Raw genomic sequence first — 15,844 nt, forward strand, 5'->3', positions numbered from 1 at the left:
TTCAATTGTCACCACCCAGAGCATCATTTTAGGGCCTAGAACAAAGCCCAAACATTAGTTGGAGCATCGGAGTTGATTTGAGGACGAATTGGAACTCACCCAATTCTAGGGTTTGGTGCTCGTGAGTTCCCAAAAACAAAACCGTGAGAGAATAGTAAGCCCAAAGTGGACAATATCGTACTACGGTGGTGGAGCGGGCCTAAGAAATGATCCGCCCCGGGCCGGGATGTGATATCTTGCCCTCTTTTGTGGTCGTCTTTCATAGTTTGCATCTCAGCAATCTCAGGGATTCAACAACACTCCTGTAGGCATGTCTGCCATGACTGGTTCATCTTCTCCAAGCTATTGGCTCACTGATAGTGGTGTTTCACATCATGTAACTCCTGATCCAGCAACTTTTAACTGAGCAATTCCATACACTGGTACTAAACAACTGTTCGTCAGTGATGGTGAAGGTCTCTGCATTTCTTACACTGGATCTGCACTTATTCGAACTACTACTACTATGTTTAAACTAAATGATGTTCTTTTAGTTCTCGAAGCATCTCATAACTTGCTATCAATATATCGATTTGTTCATGACAATTGGTGTTCTCTGACATTTGATCCTTTTGGATTCTATGTCAAGGACCTAAGAACTGGGATGATGCTTTTCCAGGGCCCCGATGAAGGAGGTCTTCTATTGGAATGCATCTAATGGTGTATCTGGTATTGCCATTTCACCTCATGCACTCATGATAGCTAAAGCAGACATCTATATATGGCACAGAAGGCTTGGAAATCCTTCTAGTATAGTGTTAAATAAGGTTGTTAATAAAAGTAACCTACATGTTGTTGGTTCAGTATATAAAAAATCATTTTGTTCTGATTGTCAATTAGGAAAGGCCTTTAGACTTCCATTTTTTGTTTTGCCCTATACCTCCACTAGGCCATTTCATATCATTCATACTGATGTATGTGGTCCTTCCCCCACTCTTTCATGTACTAGATATAAATACTATCTCATCCTAGTTGATGATTTTACCAAATATAGTTGGTTATATCGTTTGCACTTCAAGTCTGATGTATGTTCTGTTCTTAAAAATTTTGTATCGAAAGTTCAGAATTGGTTTGATGGTAAGATTTAGTGCCTGAGATCTGATTCAGGGGGTGAGTTTCTAAGTTCTGTTTTACAAGATTTTCTCAATGCTCAAGGTATAATACATCAATTGAGTTGTCCTTACACTCCAGAGCAGAATTGGTGTGCAAAGAGGAAACACAGGCATGTTGTGGAAATGGGTAGGACTCTGTTATCTCACAGTGGTTTGCCTTCCAAAGTTTAGGTTGAAGCATTTCAAACTTCAGTGTATCTCATCAATAGGTTTCCATCTCAGTCTTCCTCTTGTCCCTGGGAGTTATTGTTCAAAGCTGCACCTAAATATCACACTTTGAAGACCCTTGGTTGTGCTTGTTATCCTTGGTTACAACCCTATAGTTCTAACAAACTAGGCACAAAGAGCAAGCTATGTGTATTTTTCGGCTATAGCTTGAATCAAAGTGGGTATAGATGTCTAGATCTAGTTACCAACAAGTTGCACATTTCAAGACATGTTGTCTTTGATGAAGCTTTCTTCCCTTTCAAGAAAATTAATTTTTCCCTTACCACTTCCTCAATATCACCTAGTACACCTTCATATTCTCCTATTTCATTCACCATACCAGTTCCTTTTGCATCATATTTACCCAAATTCTCCAACTTATCTACTGTATCAGATTTACCAACTGCATCTTCTACTACAGTCTCACCTACTACTACTCATTCTCCTCTTCTAACATCCATTACTCAGCCTACAGACATTGTTACTTCAGCTTTTATTCCCATTAATAATCATCCCATGGTTGCAAGGGCTAATGCTGGTATACACAAGCTTAAAGTGTTCACTGTAACTAAACATCACCTTCATTCCACTGTTGACTATCTTACTGTTATTCCTCCTACACCAACCACTTATCTTCAAGCCTCTAAGAACTCAAACCGGTTGGCAGCAATGAAGGATAAGTATCATGCTTTGCAGTCCACAGGTACTTGGGAACTAGTACCCCCCCCAATCCTCAATATAATTTGGTAGGCTGCAAATCGGTGTTGAAACTCAAACACAAGGCTGATGGTTCTATAGAGAGTTATAAAGCTAGACTCGTAGCCAAGGGTTTTCATCAACAAGAAGGTCTTGATTTCTCTGGACTTTAGCCCAGTAGCTAAACCTACTACAATTCGAATTCTTTTCTCTATTACAGTTACATATAATTGGTTTGTTCATCAGTTGGATGTGAGTAATGCATTTCTTCATGGCCATCTCAAAAATGATGTATACATGGTGCAACCTCCTCGGTTTATTGATCAAACTAAACCTCATCACGTTTGTAAACTAAAGAGATCACTTTATAGTCTAAAACAAGCACCTAGAGCCTGGTATGAAGCATGTTATTCCCTCATTGGGATTTACCTCTTCCTCCTCTGATACTAGTCTCTTCATTAAGAGAGGTTCTACTATTACATTATCCTCATTTATGAGGATAATATCATCATAACTGGGAGCTCAACTACTGTTTGTCAGTCCATAATTTCCAAGTTGCAATCTTTGTTTCCTGTCAAAGATTTGGGAGATATTCATTATTTCCTAGGAATTGAAGTTCACAGATCATTTGCAGGTCTCTTTCTTCATCAATCCAAATATGCCTTGGATTGCTTAAGAAAACAGACATACTTGGTGTCAAAACATGTTCTACTCTAGTGGGTTCAGCCAAGTTGGATCATTCTGGTTCTATTCTTTTAGATCCTACATCTTATAAGTCAACTGTTGGTGCACTTCAATACTTGACCTGGACAAAACCTGATATGGCTTTTGCAGTGAATCAGGTTTACCAGCACAAGCATGCTCCTAGAACTATACATCTACAGGCTGTCAAAAGGATTTTAAGATACCTAAAGGGTACAATTGACTCAGGCTTGTGGTTCAAACCAAGAAAACAGTGTCTCACAGCTTGGTCTGATGCTAATTGGGCAGGTTGTCTAGTAGACAGAAGATCTACCAGTGGCTATTGTGTTTCCTTTGCTCTTCGTCAAACTCCTGTGATTTGTTGTGATAATCATAGTGTTATTGCATTAGCTAATAACCCAGTTTGTCATGCTCGAACAAAGCACGTCGAGATTGATTACCATTACATCTGAGAAAAGGTTCTTCAAGGTCATATCAGTGTTCATCATGTTGCTACTCTCTTCCATATTGCTGATATTTTTACTAAATCCTTACCTGCAGACAAATTTGCTACTCTCAGTCACAAGCTTTCAGTTTGCTCTCCTCCCTTCAACTTGAGGGGGTGTGTTAAGGATATTGAAGGACCAGCTACTAACCATGAGCACAATGCATTAGAATAGTATTCAAATACTTAGCTTAATTGTTAAGTTTTGGTTTGTTAGTTAGTTGTGTAAGAATGCTTACTCAGCATTATGGTGTATTTATGTTTACATACACGCTATACTTTGAGAATGGATTAATGAGAATCTTTCTTCAACAAACACTATCTCTCTAGATATTTTCTCTCTCTAATTCTCTCTAGAATCTTGAATTCTTTACAGATTTCTAATCTTCAACACCCACAATCTCTAGCAAGTCTCAGATGCTAATTCAAAAAAGATCCAAATGACAATTTTGACCTCCAAAGTAGCGGAACCATGGATGAAATGTGTAAGACTTAACGGAAAATGGGAATTTGACCATAAATAAAAGTTTAGGGAGGTAATTGGCTAAAATTAAAGTTTTGTGGTAAATTGATAGTAGGTTGCAAGTTTTGGGGGATTTTCGACAAATAGGCTAAAAATAAATTAGAATAGTTTACATTTTTTTTTTCAAAAAGTTACTTTAAGAAAAAAAAAATCCTAAATTCCTTATTTTGTAATCTCGTGCTAAAAATTTAACCTATAAGGGTTGGAGCAGAAAAACTGTTCATGGGTTAAAACCTAAATTTTATGATTTAAAAATTCGAAGTTTTAACTCAATGATTGAAGATAGTCTAATGGTGTCAATGATTTAATCTTTGTCGAGCTAATTCTTTGGGAAATTAAGTACCACTCAATATTACAATCTAACAGTGTTCCTCTTCTCTTGTAAATGAGATGTCTTAAGTTCGAATCTCATAAATGACGAATTTGATACCAAATTATGTTGCTTATTGTATGGTTTAGCTGAACTCCCATCTACTAATATATCGTTGTAGTAAAAATGAAAATTGGCTATTACCCACTGTATCATGTGGAGAGTGTACCGTGAGTGTAAGTTTTTCAATAAATTTTTATTTTAAGGTATTTTCAATAAAGTTAAAAAGAAAAAGACATTTCTATTATAAGCACGGAATATCTGACTTGGGTGTAGGAAAGGGCCCAAGCTGAAATAAAAGAATAGGCCCAAAAGGAAATTCATAAAAGAAAAGGTGTCACCAAAGAATATGATAATTAGCCAAAAACGACAAAAAGTCTTTGCCGTAAAGGCACGAGATAGAAGCAGATTAAATAATGTAGGCAGCACTTTTGTGGGTCCGACCTCTGCCAAAAGGAGACAAATTCAATCTCCCCAACTTATTTGCCATCAGGAAAACACTGATTTATTGGCCGCCTCAACGTCACCACAACCTTCACGAATTCCAGTACACCATTTGGACCAAAAAGCAATCCCATGAGTGAAGAAAATTTTATACGTCATTATATAAATTTTATACGTCAATAAAGGATACGCTTATTTTATGCGTCTAATTTCGAATCCCTTATTACTTTAGATTAACTTCAGGTTAAATGTAAAAATACAAAAAATATCAAAAATGTTACGGCTACCTCATATTTATATAATTATAAAGCGGGAACATTGTGCACTGGGTACGACCTTTTTTATTTGTATCATCTTTTTAATAAAAATGAGATCCACATGCTTTGACAAACTTTATGTCTACAAGAAACATAATACAAATAACGATACACACATGTGACAAATGTAACATTCCTCAAAAGTTTTGAGTCAAAACTGTTTATCAATACCCATAAAAAGATTAGGCTACGATATTATAATGCATATCACAAAAAGATTAGGCTACAATATTAACAGAATGACTTGGGTTTTGTGATTAATTATCACTAACCCAAAATTAAGCTAAAGCTCATAGAACTTGCAAAACACAAAATTACTAGTTTCTACAGACATCTCCTACTCCTCCATATTCTGGCTTTTTCTAAAAGCAATTTACAATAATTAACAAGAAAACCTGGCCACTGCCCCTTTTGGCCTTCTTTGATTTGAGCATGATTAACAAACAGCAACATTGACTTGACCACTCCCCCCCATTTCCCGCCAAAAAAGCATGCGGAAAAAGATCTCGGCCGTTAAAGCACACCTCCTGCGCCTTGATCCGACGACTTGCGTGACATCTCAACTGACTCTTTTTCGTTCGAGGGATCGCTCACTGACCGAGACAGTAGGTTAGTGTCCGAATCTTACCCGAAATAAATAAAGACAAAAAATTAAAATTAAATTGGTCAAATTAATTATAAACAAAAGGAAATAATGATAAATAAAATAAAGTATTATTCGTCTTGTAAAAATATCACTTTACATTTCTTATAAATATATTTTTCTTCCTAAATATAAAAAATTTAGAATGTAAAACGAAATTTTTAGAATTATAATATTAATGTTCTAAAATAATTAAAAATTAATATAAAGTACCTCGGGAGGCATTGAAGGAACGCTTGCAATGCAGGATGGCGCTTTGGATTCCGTCCTGCTGCTGAAGCAGCGAATCATCCCTCCTCTGAGTGACCACGGCGCCCGATGGAGCCGCGGCTACGGCGGAAGAAGCCGACCGACTCTTCCCCAAGTGCTTGCAGACCACTCTCAGCCCAGCCGGGATATTCCCCTGTTTCTGACCACTCTTCGCATTGCTCGCAGTCGCCGGCGGGGGCTCCGACACTTCTGCTCCCGGTTGGGTCTTCTCAGCCGCAGCCGGCGCCGCTGTTGAGCCGTTCAAGCTGAGCTGCCCAGACAGTCTAAGCTTCTCGCCGTACCTCTTTGAAACGCGAACGTAGAGCGGCTTAACCATTTTCAAATACTTTTGCATTACCTCTTTGGAAAAGCGCTTTTCCTCAGAAGCCGATTCTTCAGAAGCGTTTATCGGCGTCGGCTTCTCCTGGGTCGTCGTCTGAGACTTTTTAGCTGTAGAGATTCTCGAGCTATTGTCTCTTGTAAACAAAGACACAATGGGGACCTCCTCCACCTTGAATTTCACCGTGAAAAGCTTCCCCTGCTGTTTCTGCTTTTGCGGCGGTTCCTCTTCCGGTGGTTTTTCCTGGGTTTTTTGCGGCGCTTCTTTCGAAACCGCCGCAACGGACCCCACAGCCGGCGGCTCCGTTTTCTCTGGTTTTTCCGACGCGTTTGAATTCGACTTCGATTTCTTCAAACCCAGCATGAAAACACGAAACTTGGTGGCCGATTTCAACAATGAGCCGGCGAATTGGGGCTTGGAGTTGGATTCTTCAGATGGGTTGAACTCAATCAACGACGGCTCGATGGGCACAAGCTTCCCTTTGAAGAACAAGTCGTCGGAGGGAGAGAGAGTCAGATTCGGGTCGTCCGTACGGTCCTGGCTCGACCCGGAAGAGACAGTGAAGTTGAACTCCCCCTCTCCATCATCACAATCGTCAGACTCGTCATCGCCGTCGTCGTCTTCTAGTCGGGCCTCCTCGTCGCTGTCGTCCGTACAATCTCCGTTTCCACAGGGCTGGTGGGTTTGGGCGGCGGCCGCTTCATCTTCGTCAGGGACGGCAAACTCCAAGTCGAAGAAAGGGCCGTCGTCGTCGTCGGTGTCTTCGTCGTCATTTTGGGCGACGGCGGTGAGGATCGTGGTGGTGGGTGAAGTGGTGGTGGGGGTGCGCATTTTAGCAGAATCAGGAGTGTCGGGGCAATTAGGAAGGGGGGTGCCATACACAGCACCACCGCCTCGCCAGTACTTGAGCAAGCTGAAAGCTTCCATGGTTGGGAGAGCCAGTATAAGGCAGAAGGAGTGGGTATACTGACTAAAAAGAGAGAGAAAAAAGGAGAGGGAAAAGGCAGGGGTTTGCGTAGAAGAATGGGTTTGCAAAGAGAGTAGTACCGCTACTGAAAATGCAAGTGATGGGTAGAGAGAGAGAGAGAGAGAGGGGTGAAACCGTAAAAGTGTCAGAGAGAGAGAGACGACGGGGTAGGGTTAATTTGTTTGTAGTGAATACGGGCCTTGCAGGGCAGTGCAGGGCAGTCATGTGAGGGAGAACAGTCGCGTCCCAGTAAAGATAATAATAGCGACAGAGACGAATTAATAGAGGGAGAGTACACTACAGCATCTATACGACGAGAGGTTTTTTAAAATGTTCGTGTTTCGAGATTGTACATTATGTGTTATTATATAAATAGTAAAATATATGTGTTAAAATATTAATAATTTAAAATATAAAATTTCTCACCATATACATAAAAATATATTATGTATCACCTGTGTTCCCGTCACAATAATAAATTTCTCCTATACGACCTATTTTCCTACTCTCACACTTTCAATTTTTTTAAACAATGATTATCTATCTTAATGTAGTTTAAATTTACTTTATCAAGTGAGAATCGAATTTAAAATTTTTTATTCACAAGTTTGAGAGTTGTGAACAATTTACTACTAATTTTCCATCTTAATTTGCAATTTTTCTTCTAAGATACGTGTTCTTCTTGAGTAGTTTGTGAAATTAATATTTTATTGTAGGCCTATTTGATTGAACGATCTAAGGTTTAGAGAGAGAGGGGCTGACAATATTGAGGGAGAAGAGAGAGTGATTTAATTGTGAAGTGTGTTTGATTCACCTCATTGTGCCTTTATTTATAGTAGTATGATAGGTAAAAACCTTTCCTTTTACGATTACAACATTTAATAGGTAATCTACTCTTAATACGAATATAAGATACATTCTCATATCTATTAGGATTTACACAATCACATTCCTATTCTAAATATGACTGCAACACTCCCTCTTGAGTGTGTAAATACTCAACAAATCATCGCATCAGATCTTCAGCAGATAAGGTATAATAGTTGATGAAGTCATCGGCACAACGGGTGGTCACGAGTCTCAAATTTAAGTGAAGTATGTATTTGTAGTAAAACTCACAAAACTTCGCTATAGTAAAACCCAAGGCATAGGAAAAATCCATAGATTAAGAAGAAAAGTGAGAAGTATGCATAATGTTTAAAACAAACGTTAAACTAGACGAAAGTAGTGAACTTAACGGAGTATGATCATCCCATGATGGGTACCTCATTAAAACCTCGTTAGGTAGCAAAAACCCAGTGGGAAAAATGCTCCTAATCGTAGGAAAAATAGTACATTAAGATCAAATGAGTATGCTTCTAGATACTCTCCATGAGTTAGACAAAACTTCTAAATAAGAGAACTACAAGTGATTCAACTCAAATAATTTATGCATATCGATTCCTTGAACGAACTTTTGAAAAGTAGACTTGGGCAATGACTTGGTGAAGAGATCGGCCAGGTTGTCTTGGGAACGGATTTGCTTGACTTTAATGTTCTAATGTTGTTGTAGCTGGTGTGAGTAAAAGAACTTCGACGCTATGTGCTTGGTGTTGTCTCCCTTGATGTATCCCTTATTCAACTGCTCGATACATGCCGCATTATCTTCAAAGATCATCGTAGGAAGGTCAACGACTGATGTAAGACCACTAGTGCTTCGAATATGTCCCATAACTTCTCTCAGCTAAAAGCACTCACGCAATGCTTCAAGCAGGGTGAGAATCTCAGCATGGTTTAACGAAGTCACAACTAGTGTTTGCTTGGTAGACCTCCAAGATATAGCGGTGTCTCCAATGGTAAAGACATAACCCGTTTGAGAACGTGCTCTATGTGGGTCAGACAGATACCCATCATCTGCATAACCAACAAGGCAAGAATCAATCCGAGGATTATAAAGGGCGGCAACACTCGAAGATTTGTGGGTATAGAACAATCCCAAATCCGTTGTACCCTTGAGGTAGCGAAAAATGTCTTTAACACCATTCCAATGCATGCGTGTGGGCGCATTGCTGTATCTTGCCAAAAGATTCACAGCGAAGAAGATGTCAAGTCTAGTGCAATGAACCAAATATAATAAAGCCCCAATTGCACTTAGGTTAGGAACTTTGGATTCCAAAATATCTTCCTCGTCCTCCTTTGGACGGAAGGGATCTCGTTTAGCATCTAGAGTCCGAACGACCATAAGTGTACTCGAAGGCTTCGTTTTATCATCATTAAAACGACGCAACACCTTTTGGGTGTAGTTCAATTGATGTACTAAGATTCCATCTGAACAATTCTTGATCTCTAGGCCAAGACAATATCAAGTTTTCCCAAAATCTTTCATCTCAAATTTTGATTTCAAGTGTACAACAATTTCCTCAAGCTCTACGGGAGTCTCAATGAGGTTCATGTCATCGACATAAACTGCAGCGATTGCAAATCCGGAATGTGACTTCTATATGAACACCTATGGGCATAATTCGTTGTTCACATAACCTTGACTTGTCAAATATTCACTCAGACGGTTATACCACATCCGCCTGGATTGTTTCAATTTGTAAAGTGACCTCCTCAACTTAATTGAGAAAGTTTTCCGTGGTCTAGAACTATTTGAACCAGTCAATAAAAGTCATTCTGGAACTTTCATGTAAATTTCTGTATCTAGATCCCCATAGAGATACGCAGTTACCACGTCCATAAGCTGCATATTTAGTTTTTCGGAAACTACCAAACTGATTAGGTAGCGGAATGTTATAACGTCCATTAAGGGGGAATACGTCTCCTCGTAATCAATCCCAGGGCGCTGAGAGAAGCCTTGCGCTACGAGGCGTGCTTTGTATTGCACTATTTCATTCTTCTCATTATGTTTCCTCACGAAAACCCACTTGTAGCCAACAGGCTTCACGCGTAGTGGTGTAGGAATGATAGGTCCGAACACCTTACGTTTCGCTAGCGAATTAAGTTTGGCCTGAATTGCTTGTTTCCATTTTAACCAATCAGTTCTACGTCGGCATTCATCGACAGAACATTGTTCAATGTAATCGCATAATATCAGTAGCTACTGAGTACATGAATGTATCGTCGACGATCATCTCATTCTTATTCTAAACCTCACCAATACTGTGTAGTGGACCGAAATCTCACGATTCTCGGGAGGTCAGCATGTTTTATCTGAAGCATCACCATAATCTAGAATAACCTCATGTGTTGGAATGGATGAGTGAGCAATGGTCAGATTCAAACTAGGGTCACTAATTGGTGCCATTTTCTTCTTCTGGGTTGTGAATCCTTTGAACCAAGGGGTCTGCCACGCTTCAGGGTCGAAGTAGATGATTGGCTAGTCGCCAATGTACCTTGCCGCATGAAGAGTGCGGCCTCCCCACCTTCGAGGACTGTCCGGCCTTCCCAGACGGGTTGTTGACATACACGGGGTACATCTATCTTTGCAGGTGTGTTTGTAGCGGGTATATGTGATCTTGTCACTTTTGCTAGATTATTAAAAGAATATGGCATGCTTTGAGCAATGTTTTAAAGATCTACAATTCGTCGCACCTCAGTTTCAGACTAGGCAGTATGGGGATCTAAATGAGATATAGTGGGAGCATACCATGACAATTTGCAGCGTTCTACATGAACGTTAGCATGCTTATCTCCCCCTAAGACAGGAAGGTTGTCTCATCAAAGTGACAATCTGCAAAACATGCGGTAAAAAGATCTTATGTCAAAAGATTCTAAATAGCAAACAATTGATGGTGAATCATAACTGACATAAATTCCCATTTTTCTCTGAGGACCCATTTTGGTACGTAACGGCGACATTATTGGCACATAAATGGTGCACCCAAACACCCGTAAATGCGAGACATCAGACTCGTATCCAGTGACCAACTGTAACAATGAATGTGGTTGAGTAGCGGTAGGCCTCAAGCGGACCAACATAGCTGCGTGCAATATTGTATAGCCCTAGGCAGATATCGGCAATTTGGTTCTCATAACCAAAGTCCGAGCTATCAATTAAAGACGCTTTATGAAAGCTTCTGCCAAGCTGTTTTGGGTGTGAACATGGGGTGCAAGATGTTCCACATCAATCCCTACTGACATGCAATAATCGTCAAAAGTCTGTGACGTAAACTCTCTAGCGTTATCTAGTTGAATCGACTTAATCAGATAATCAAGGTGGTGAGCCCTTAGCTTAATGATTTGAGCTAGGAGTTTAGTAAACGCGGCGTTGAGTGTGGACAATAAGCAAACATGTGACCATTATGTCGATGCATCAACCAACACCATAAAGTATCTAAATGGTCCGCATATTGGTTGGATAAGTCCACAAATGTCCCCTTGAATCCTCTAAAGAAACTTAGGGGGGTCGTGAATAATCTTTGTATATGAGGGTTGAGTATTTAACTTCCCTAAAGAGTACACTTTGCATGGCGAGAGTCCAACGTAAGAATTCAACTTATGCCCGTGTGAAGATTTGAGGATATGGCGCATCATGTCACGTCCAGGATGTCCCAAACGGTCATGCCAAAGCAACAAAGTGTGATGTATAACCCACTTGGTAGACGTTCCAACATCTCGTGAATACGCTTATGGTCATATTCATATGAAGTGATACAAAGAAATTCAGAACCATTATCTTCAATGGTTTCAATATGATATTGATTATCTTAACTATCTCTAAAACTCAGCAACGTTCTTCCGGAACGTGGAGAATAGAGTGCCTCCTTAATGGTCAAGATTGTACCATTAAACAACATGATACATGCATTTCTATATCCTTCAATTAGGTTGGATGAGCCTAAGAGAGTTGTCAAATGAGCTTTCTTGGGTATTAAGTTAGTAAAATAGTGTTATTCACGCAAGATGGGCGTGGTTACACTATCTGCCAAACAACTAACTTCCCCACTAAACATACCTAGAAATAAATTGATTGAATTTGTCACATGTATAAATATAAGTCCATTCATTCAATTAAGCAATTCGAGAAAATAATATCCATAATTCAAAACAAATTATTCCAAATACTTAGAAAAATTGTTCAAGATTAAACCATAAACCTAGAAAAATAGGGGGTAGGGCTGGCCACTCCTAATGGGTTCGGTCACTAGGGGTAAATACCCTAAAAACATGTCTAATTTATTCATCCATCGGCGCTGATGCCTCCTGAAAATTTGATATCTCCATTGATGTAGTTGCATCTTTCGGATGATCCACATGTGCAAAGTTAGACTTACGACGGGAATGATACTTGGCAATAGCCTCAAGGGAAGCTCAGCATACCCGTGACCAATGATCCCTTGATCCACAACAATAACACATGTTCAGTTTAGTAGAACGGGATGAACGAGAGCTTTGCACTTGTTCTTGAAGTTTGGGGCTTTAGAGGCGAGTGGTGGACGTCGCTGGGTCACATTTCTTCCCTCAGGTGCAGCACGTTGTTGACCTTGGGCCCTTGGTTGGGCTTGCGGGCCATTGCCACAGCCACAACGATTCTTTCGTCATTTATAGTTGCTAGAATAAGTCCCATGCGCTTCAGGCACGGCGTTCGAGCTAGTGGGTTAAGCTAAATGATTCTTCATTAAAAGCTGGTTCTGCTTTTTAGCGAGAAGTAAAACAAAGATCAAATCCGAAAACTTGGTGAATTTTTGTGCCATATATTGTTTCTGCAAGACAATATTGGTGGCATGGAATGTCACAGCCCGTCCCGAGATTTTCATATCGAGAGTATGAAATGACGAAAATACCCTTGTCGTTGCTAAGGTGTGTGTGAGACATGTTTTAGATATTTCATATTTTCCCTAACCTATTGGAAATATTATTTAAGTTAGATAAGAATATTGAAAGGTTGGATTGTTGTTTGGTTAGGGAATTAGAAATGGATGGTGTGGATTGACTTTGGACCCCTACACCCTCACATTTCCTTATCTCTATTCCGTGGCTCTCTCTCTCTCCTCCATCCCGACTCCCTCTCTCTCTACACACCCCTCACGTACGGATACCCCTAAAAATCCCTAAAACTCGACGGATCGAGGCAACCAAGGTATGCATCTTCATCATTGAGTCATTTTAAGTTGAATGGTACTAGTTTTAGGAAGTGAAACCCTCGGAATCACGTGAAACCCGAACCTCCATTTTTGGTCACTATTTATGCGAACGTAAAATGTTGATTTTCAGGGAATTCTAAGCTTGTGGTCAGCTTAGTGAGGTCCCAAGGAGGCTCGGAGTACTTCGTTTGAAGGATTTGGACGTCGGGATCACGTGGTTCAAGTTTGGCCGAATTTCTTAGAATTTTCCCGGTGAGATTTCTTAATTTTTAGAGCCTTAAACTAGTCTATCGTGATTCTACATGTTTGGGGCTTCAATTTGATATAAAATACGAAGAAAATGGGTGAAAAATGAAGGAGAACGAAGAGTTTTAAAACTCGCCGGAAACCGGCCGCCAGAAAAACCAGTCCGGCGAGCCAAAGAGGAAGAAGATGCACGTGGGGGGCGCGTGGACCCGTGCCACCCACGGTGCGTAGGGGCGCGTGGGACTTCCAAAAATTTTTCTAAAAATTATGCGACGTCCGTGACGTCGAGTAGGTCGATGTGGTATATTCATATACCTAATTTGAGCATCGTATGAGAAGTTATTTCGAATTATTGGTGATGTGTTTAAAATTAACGTTTTTATAGTTGTTTCGCATATAGGTGACACGTATCCCAAGGACGAGCGCATCCAGGGACGCCACGGGGGTTACGACCCCTCGACTTATCAGTGAGTGGGCAGTTTTGATTTCGTATTTACCTATATACAACTGTTTTTCCCAGAAAATTCGTTTATGTGAAAATTATGAATCTATTTGCCATGCATGAAACTGTTGAGATATTTAGTTTGATAATTAACATTTATATATGTGAAATGACGCGGTGGACGCTCAGGTGCGTTTATTTATTTTCAGCTGAGTTATTTATCATGGATTGCATTGAAAGCTCATGACCTGCACCTAGGTGATAGTGCTTATTGTTATTCACCACACCGCACGCTCGTCTTGGATCCAAGTAGGTGGATGTCGTACAGACCATGTGAGGGTTCCGACATGCTAGTCGTACAGATCACTAGATGTGATTCCGACTAGTGGGTGACCTTAGTTATGCGCGCTGATGATTGATGAGAGAAGCACTAGAGCGTATTTATACACCTGTCATCGTACAGACTACTATATGTAGTTCTGAGTAACGTGCAGAGTTGAACCGTACAGATCACCGAGGTGACTCCGGTTGGATTGGATGTTGAGCTTTAGAATTAGCCGTACAGGACCATTGTAGGGTCTCCGGTTGATTTATCATTCACCTGATTGATATTGATGTATTCTGATCATATTTTGGGCATGACATGTCATTATTGAGATATTATGTTGATGAAATTGAGTTGAGTTTGATGTTGCGTATATATATATGTATATATACTATTTTCTGGGAAGGTATACAGGTTTTTACGGTGAGGGGTTATAATTGTTTTTAATGAACTGTTTTGGAAAACTATTTGGTTTTACTGACCCATTCATTTTGTTTTCCGCCCCTCCAGGTTCTAGTTAGCGGTTGGTGGCTCTCGAGGTCTTATTCCGGCTTTCTGACAGACTCTTGACATGTAGGACTCACCTGAGGGTGATGTACTTTTACTTTAGTCCTACTTGACTGCACTTAAACCTATGCTCTGAATTTATGTGTTTATCTTAACTCGTCTTGTCATTCTAGTAGGTTGTTCTGCAAGAGTTGGTTTGAATTCCTTCTTGTATGTTATTGTCTTGCTTCCGTGTCGCACTCTTGGTTACATCACACTCATGTGACGGCCAGCACGCCTTGATCCTCTGGGTCGGGGTGTGTCATGGAATATGGAATAGGTTTCCTCCAAAAGATCTAATTCAGTTAGTTCCACCTTGTAGAATTTCAACAGTGAACGAATTCTACAAACTTCAGAGTTGTATTTATTCACAGACTTAAAGTCTTAAAAGCGAAGATGATGCCAGTTGTGTCTTGCTTCAGGCAAGTATATGTCTTTTTGATGATCGAAACTATCGGCCAGAGCAAGCCACAGGGTGTGTAGGTCCTCCTTAGAGAGATACTCAGTCTGCAGTGCATCATGGATGTGCCTTCGAATGAAGATCATTGCAGTAGACTTTTGAGCTTCGTCAACAGGTTCGTCAGCAATAGGTGCTTTGATGGTGGCTCTAATGCCATTTGCAGTCAGATGAAGCTTCACGTCTTGAACCCACTTCAGATAGTTTCTTCCAGAACAGAGAAATCGAGCTTGTTTAAGTTCAACATGTCCCTAAAACAGAGGGGAAAACGTGAGTAGTCATATGGTAAGCCATAGACATACATCGTAGAACATACAGGTTCTATAGACATGTATTGGTTTAATTTATGCATGAAAACTACAGGTTTCAAGTGGTATGTTTTGAATGAAAACTTTGGGTTTCAAAGGCACTATATTTCAAACTACAGGTTCAATTTAGTTTTATGAACAATTAGTTCATAATGAGAGGTTCCTGTAAGAAACACAAAATGCAATATACTAATTTGAATATAGTGGATTTGAGGTTCTTCAAGAATTCAAGTGTGAGAGCTTCGTTACTACGAAAGTATGTGACGGTTCAAAGTATAAAAATAAATTATTGAATCGTTAATGTCCAAAAGTGATCTTTAGGTCAATAATTTTGGATTCATTATCAGATTAATGGACTACAT

The 15,844-nt window shown here is 39.9% G+C and overlaps 1 protein-coding gene across 2 annotated transcripts; it reads right to left on the minus strand.

The window, feature by feature from the left end:
* Positions 1 to 5,076: 5,076 nt before the first annotated feature.
* LOC126624993 (probable membrane-associated kinase regulator 2) lies at positions 5,077 to 7,252 on the minus strand. 2 transcript variants are annotated; one of them, XM_050294062.1, is made up of 2 exons: positions 5,751 to 7,252; positions 5,077 to 5,517 (listed from the first exon to the last, which is right to left on the minus strand). In XM_050294062.1, exons 1-2 carry the CDS (start codon positions 7,051 to 7,053, stop codon positions 5,408 to 5,410), a joined length of 1,413 nt encoding a protein of 470 aa, XP_050150019.1. In that variant the 5' UTR covers positions 7,054 to 7,252; the 3' UTR covers positions 5,077 to 5,407. The 2 variants fall into 2 exon arrangements, with proteins under 2 accessions (XP_050150019.1, XP_050150020.1); XM_050294063.1 differs by having other exon boundaries at positions 5,077 to 5,487; positions 5,751 to 7,244.
* Positions 7,253 to 15,844: the final 8,592 nt, after the last annotated feature.

The sequence above is a fragment of the Malus sylvestris genome, chromosome 6 (genome assembly GCF_916048215.2).
Source record: "Malus sylvestris chromosome 6, drMalSylv7.2, whole genome shotgun sequence".
NCBI lineage: Eukaryota > Viridiplantae > Streptophyta > Magnoliopsida > Rosales > Rosaceae > Malus > Malus sylvestris.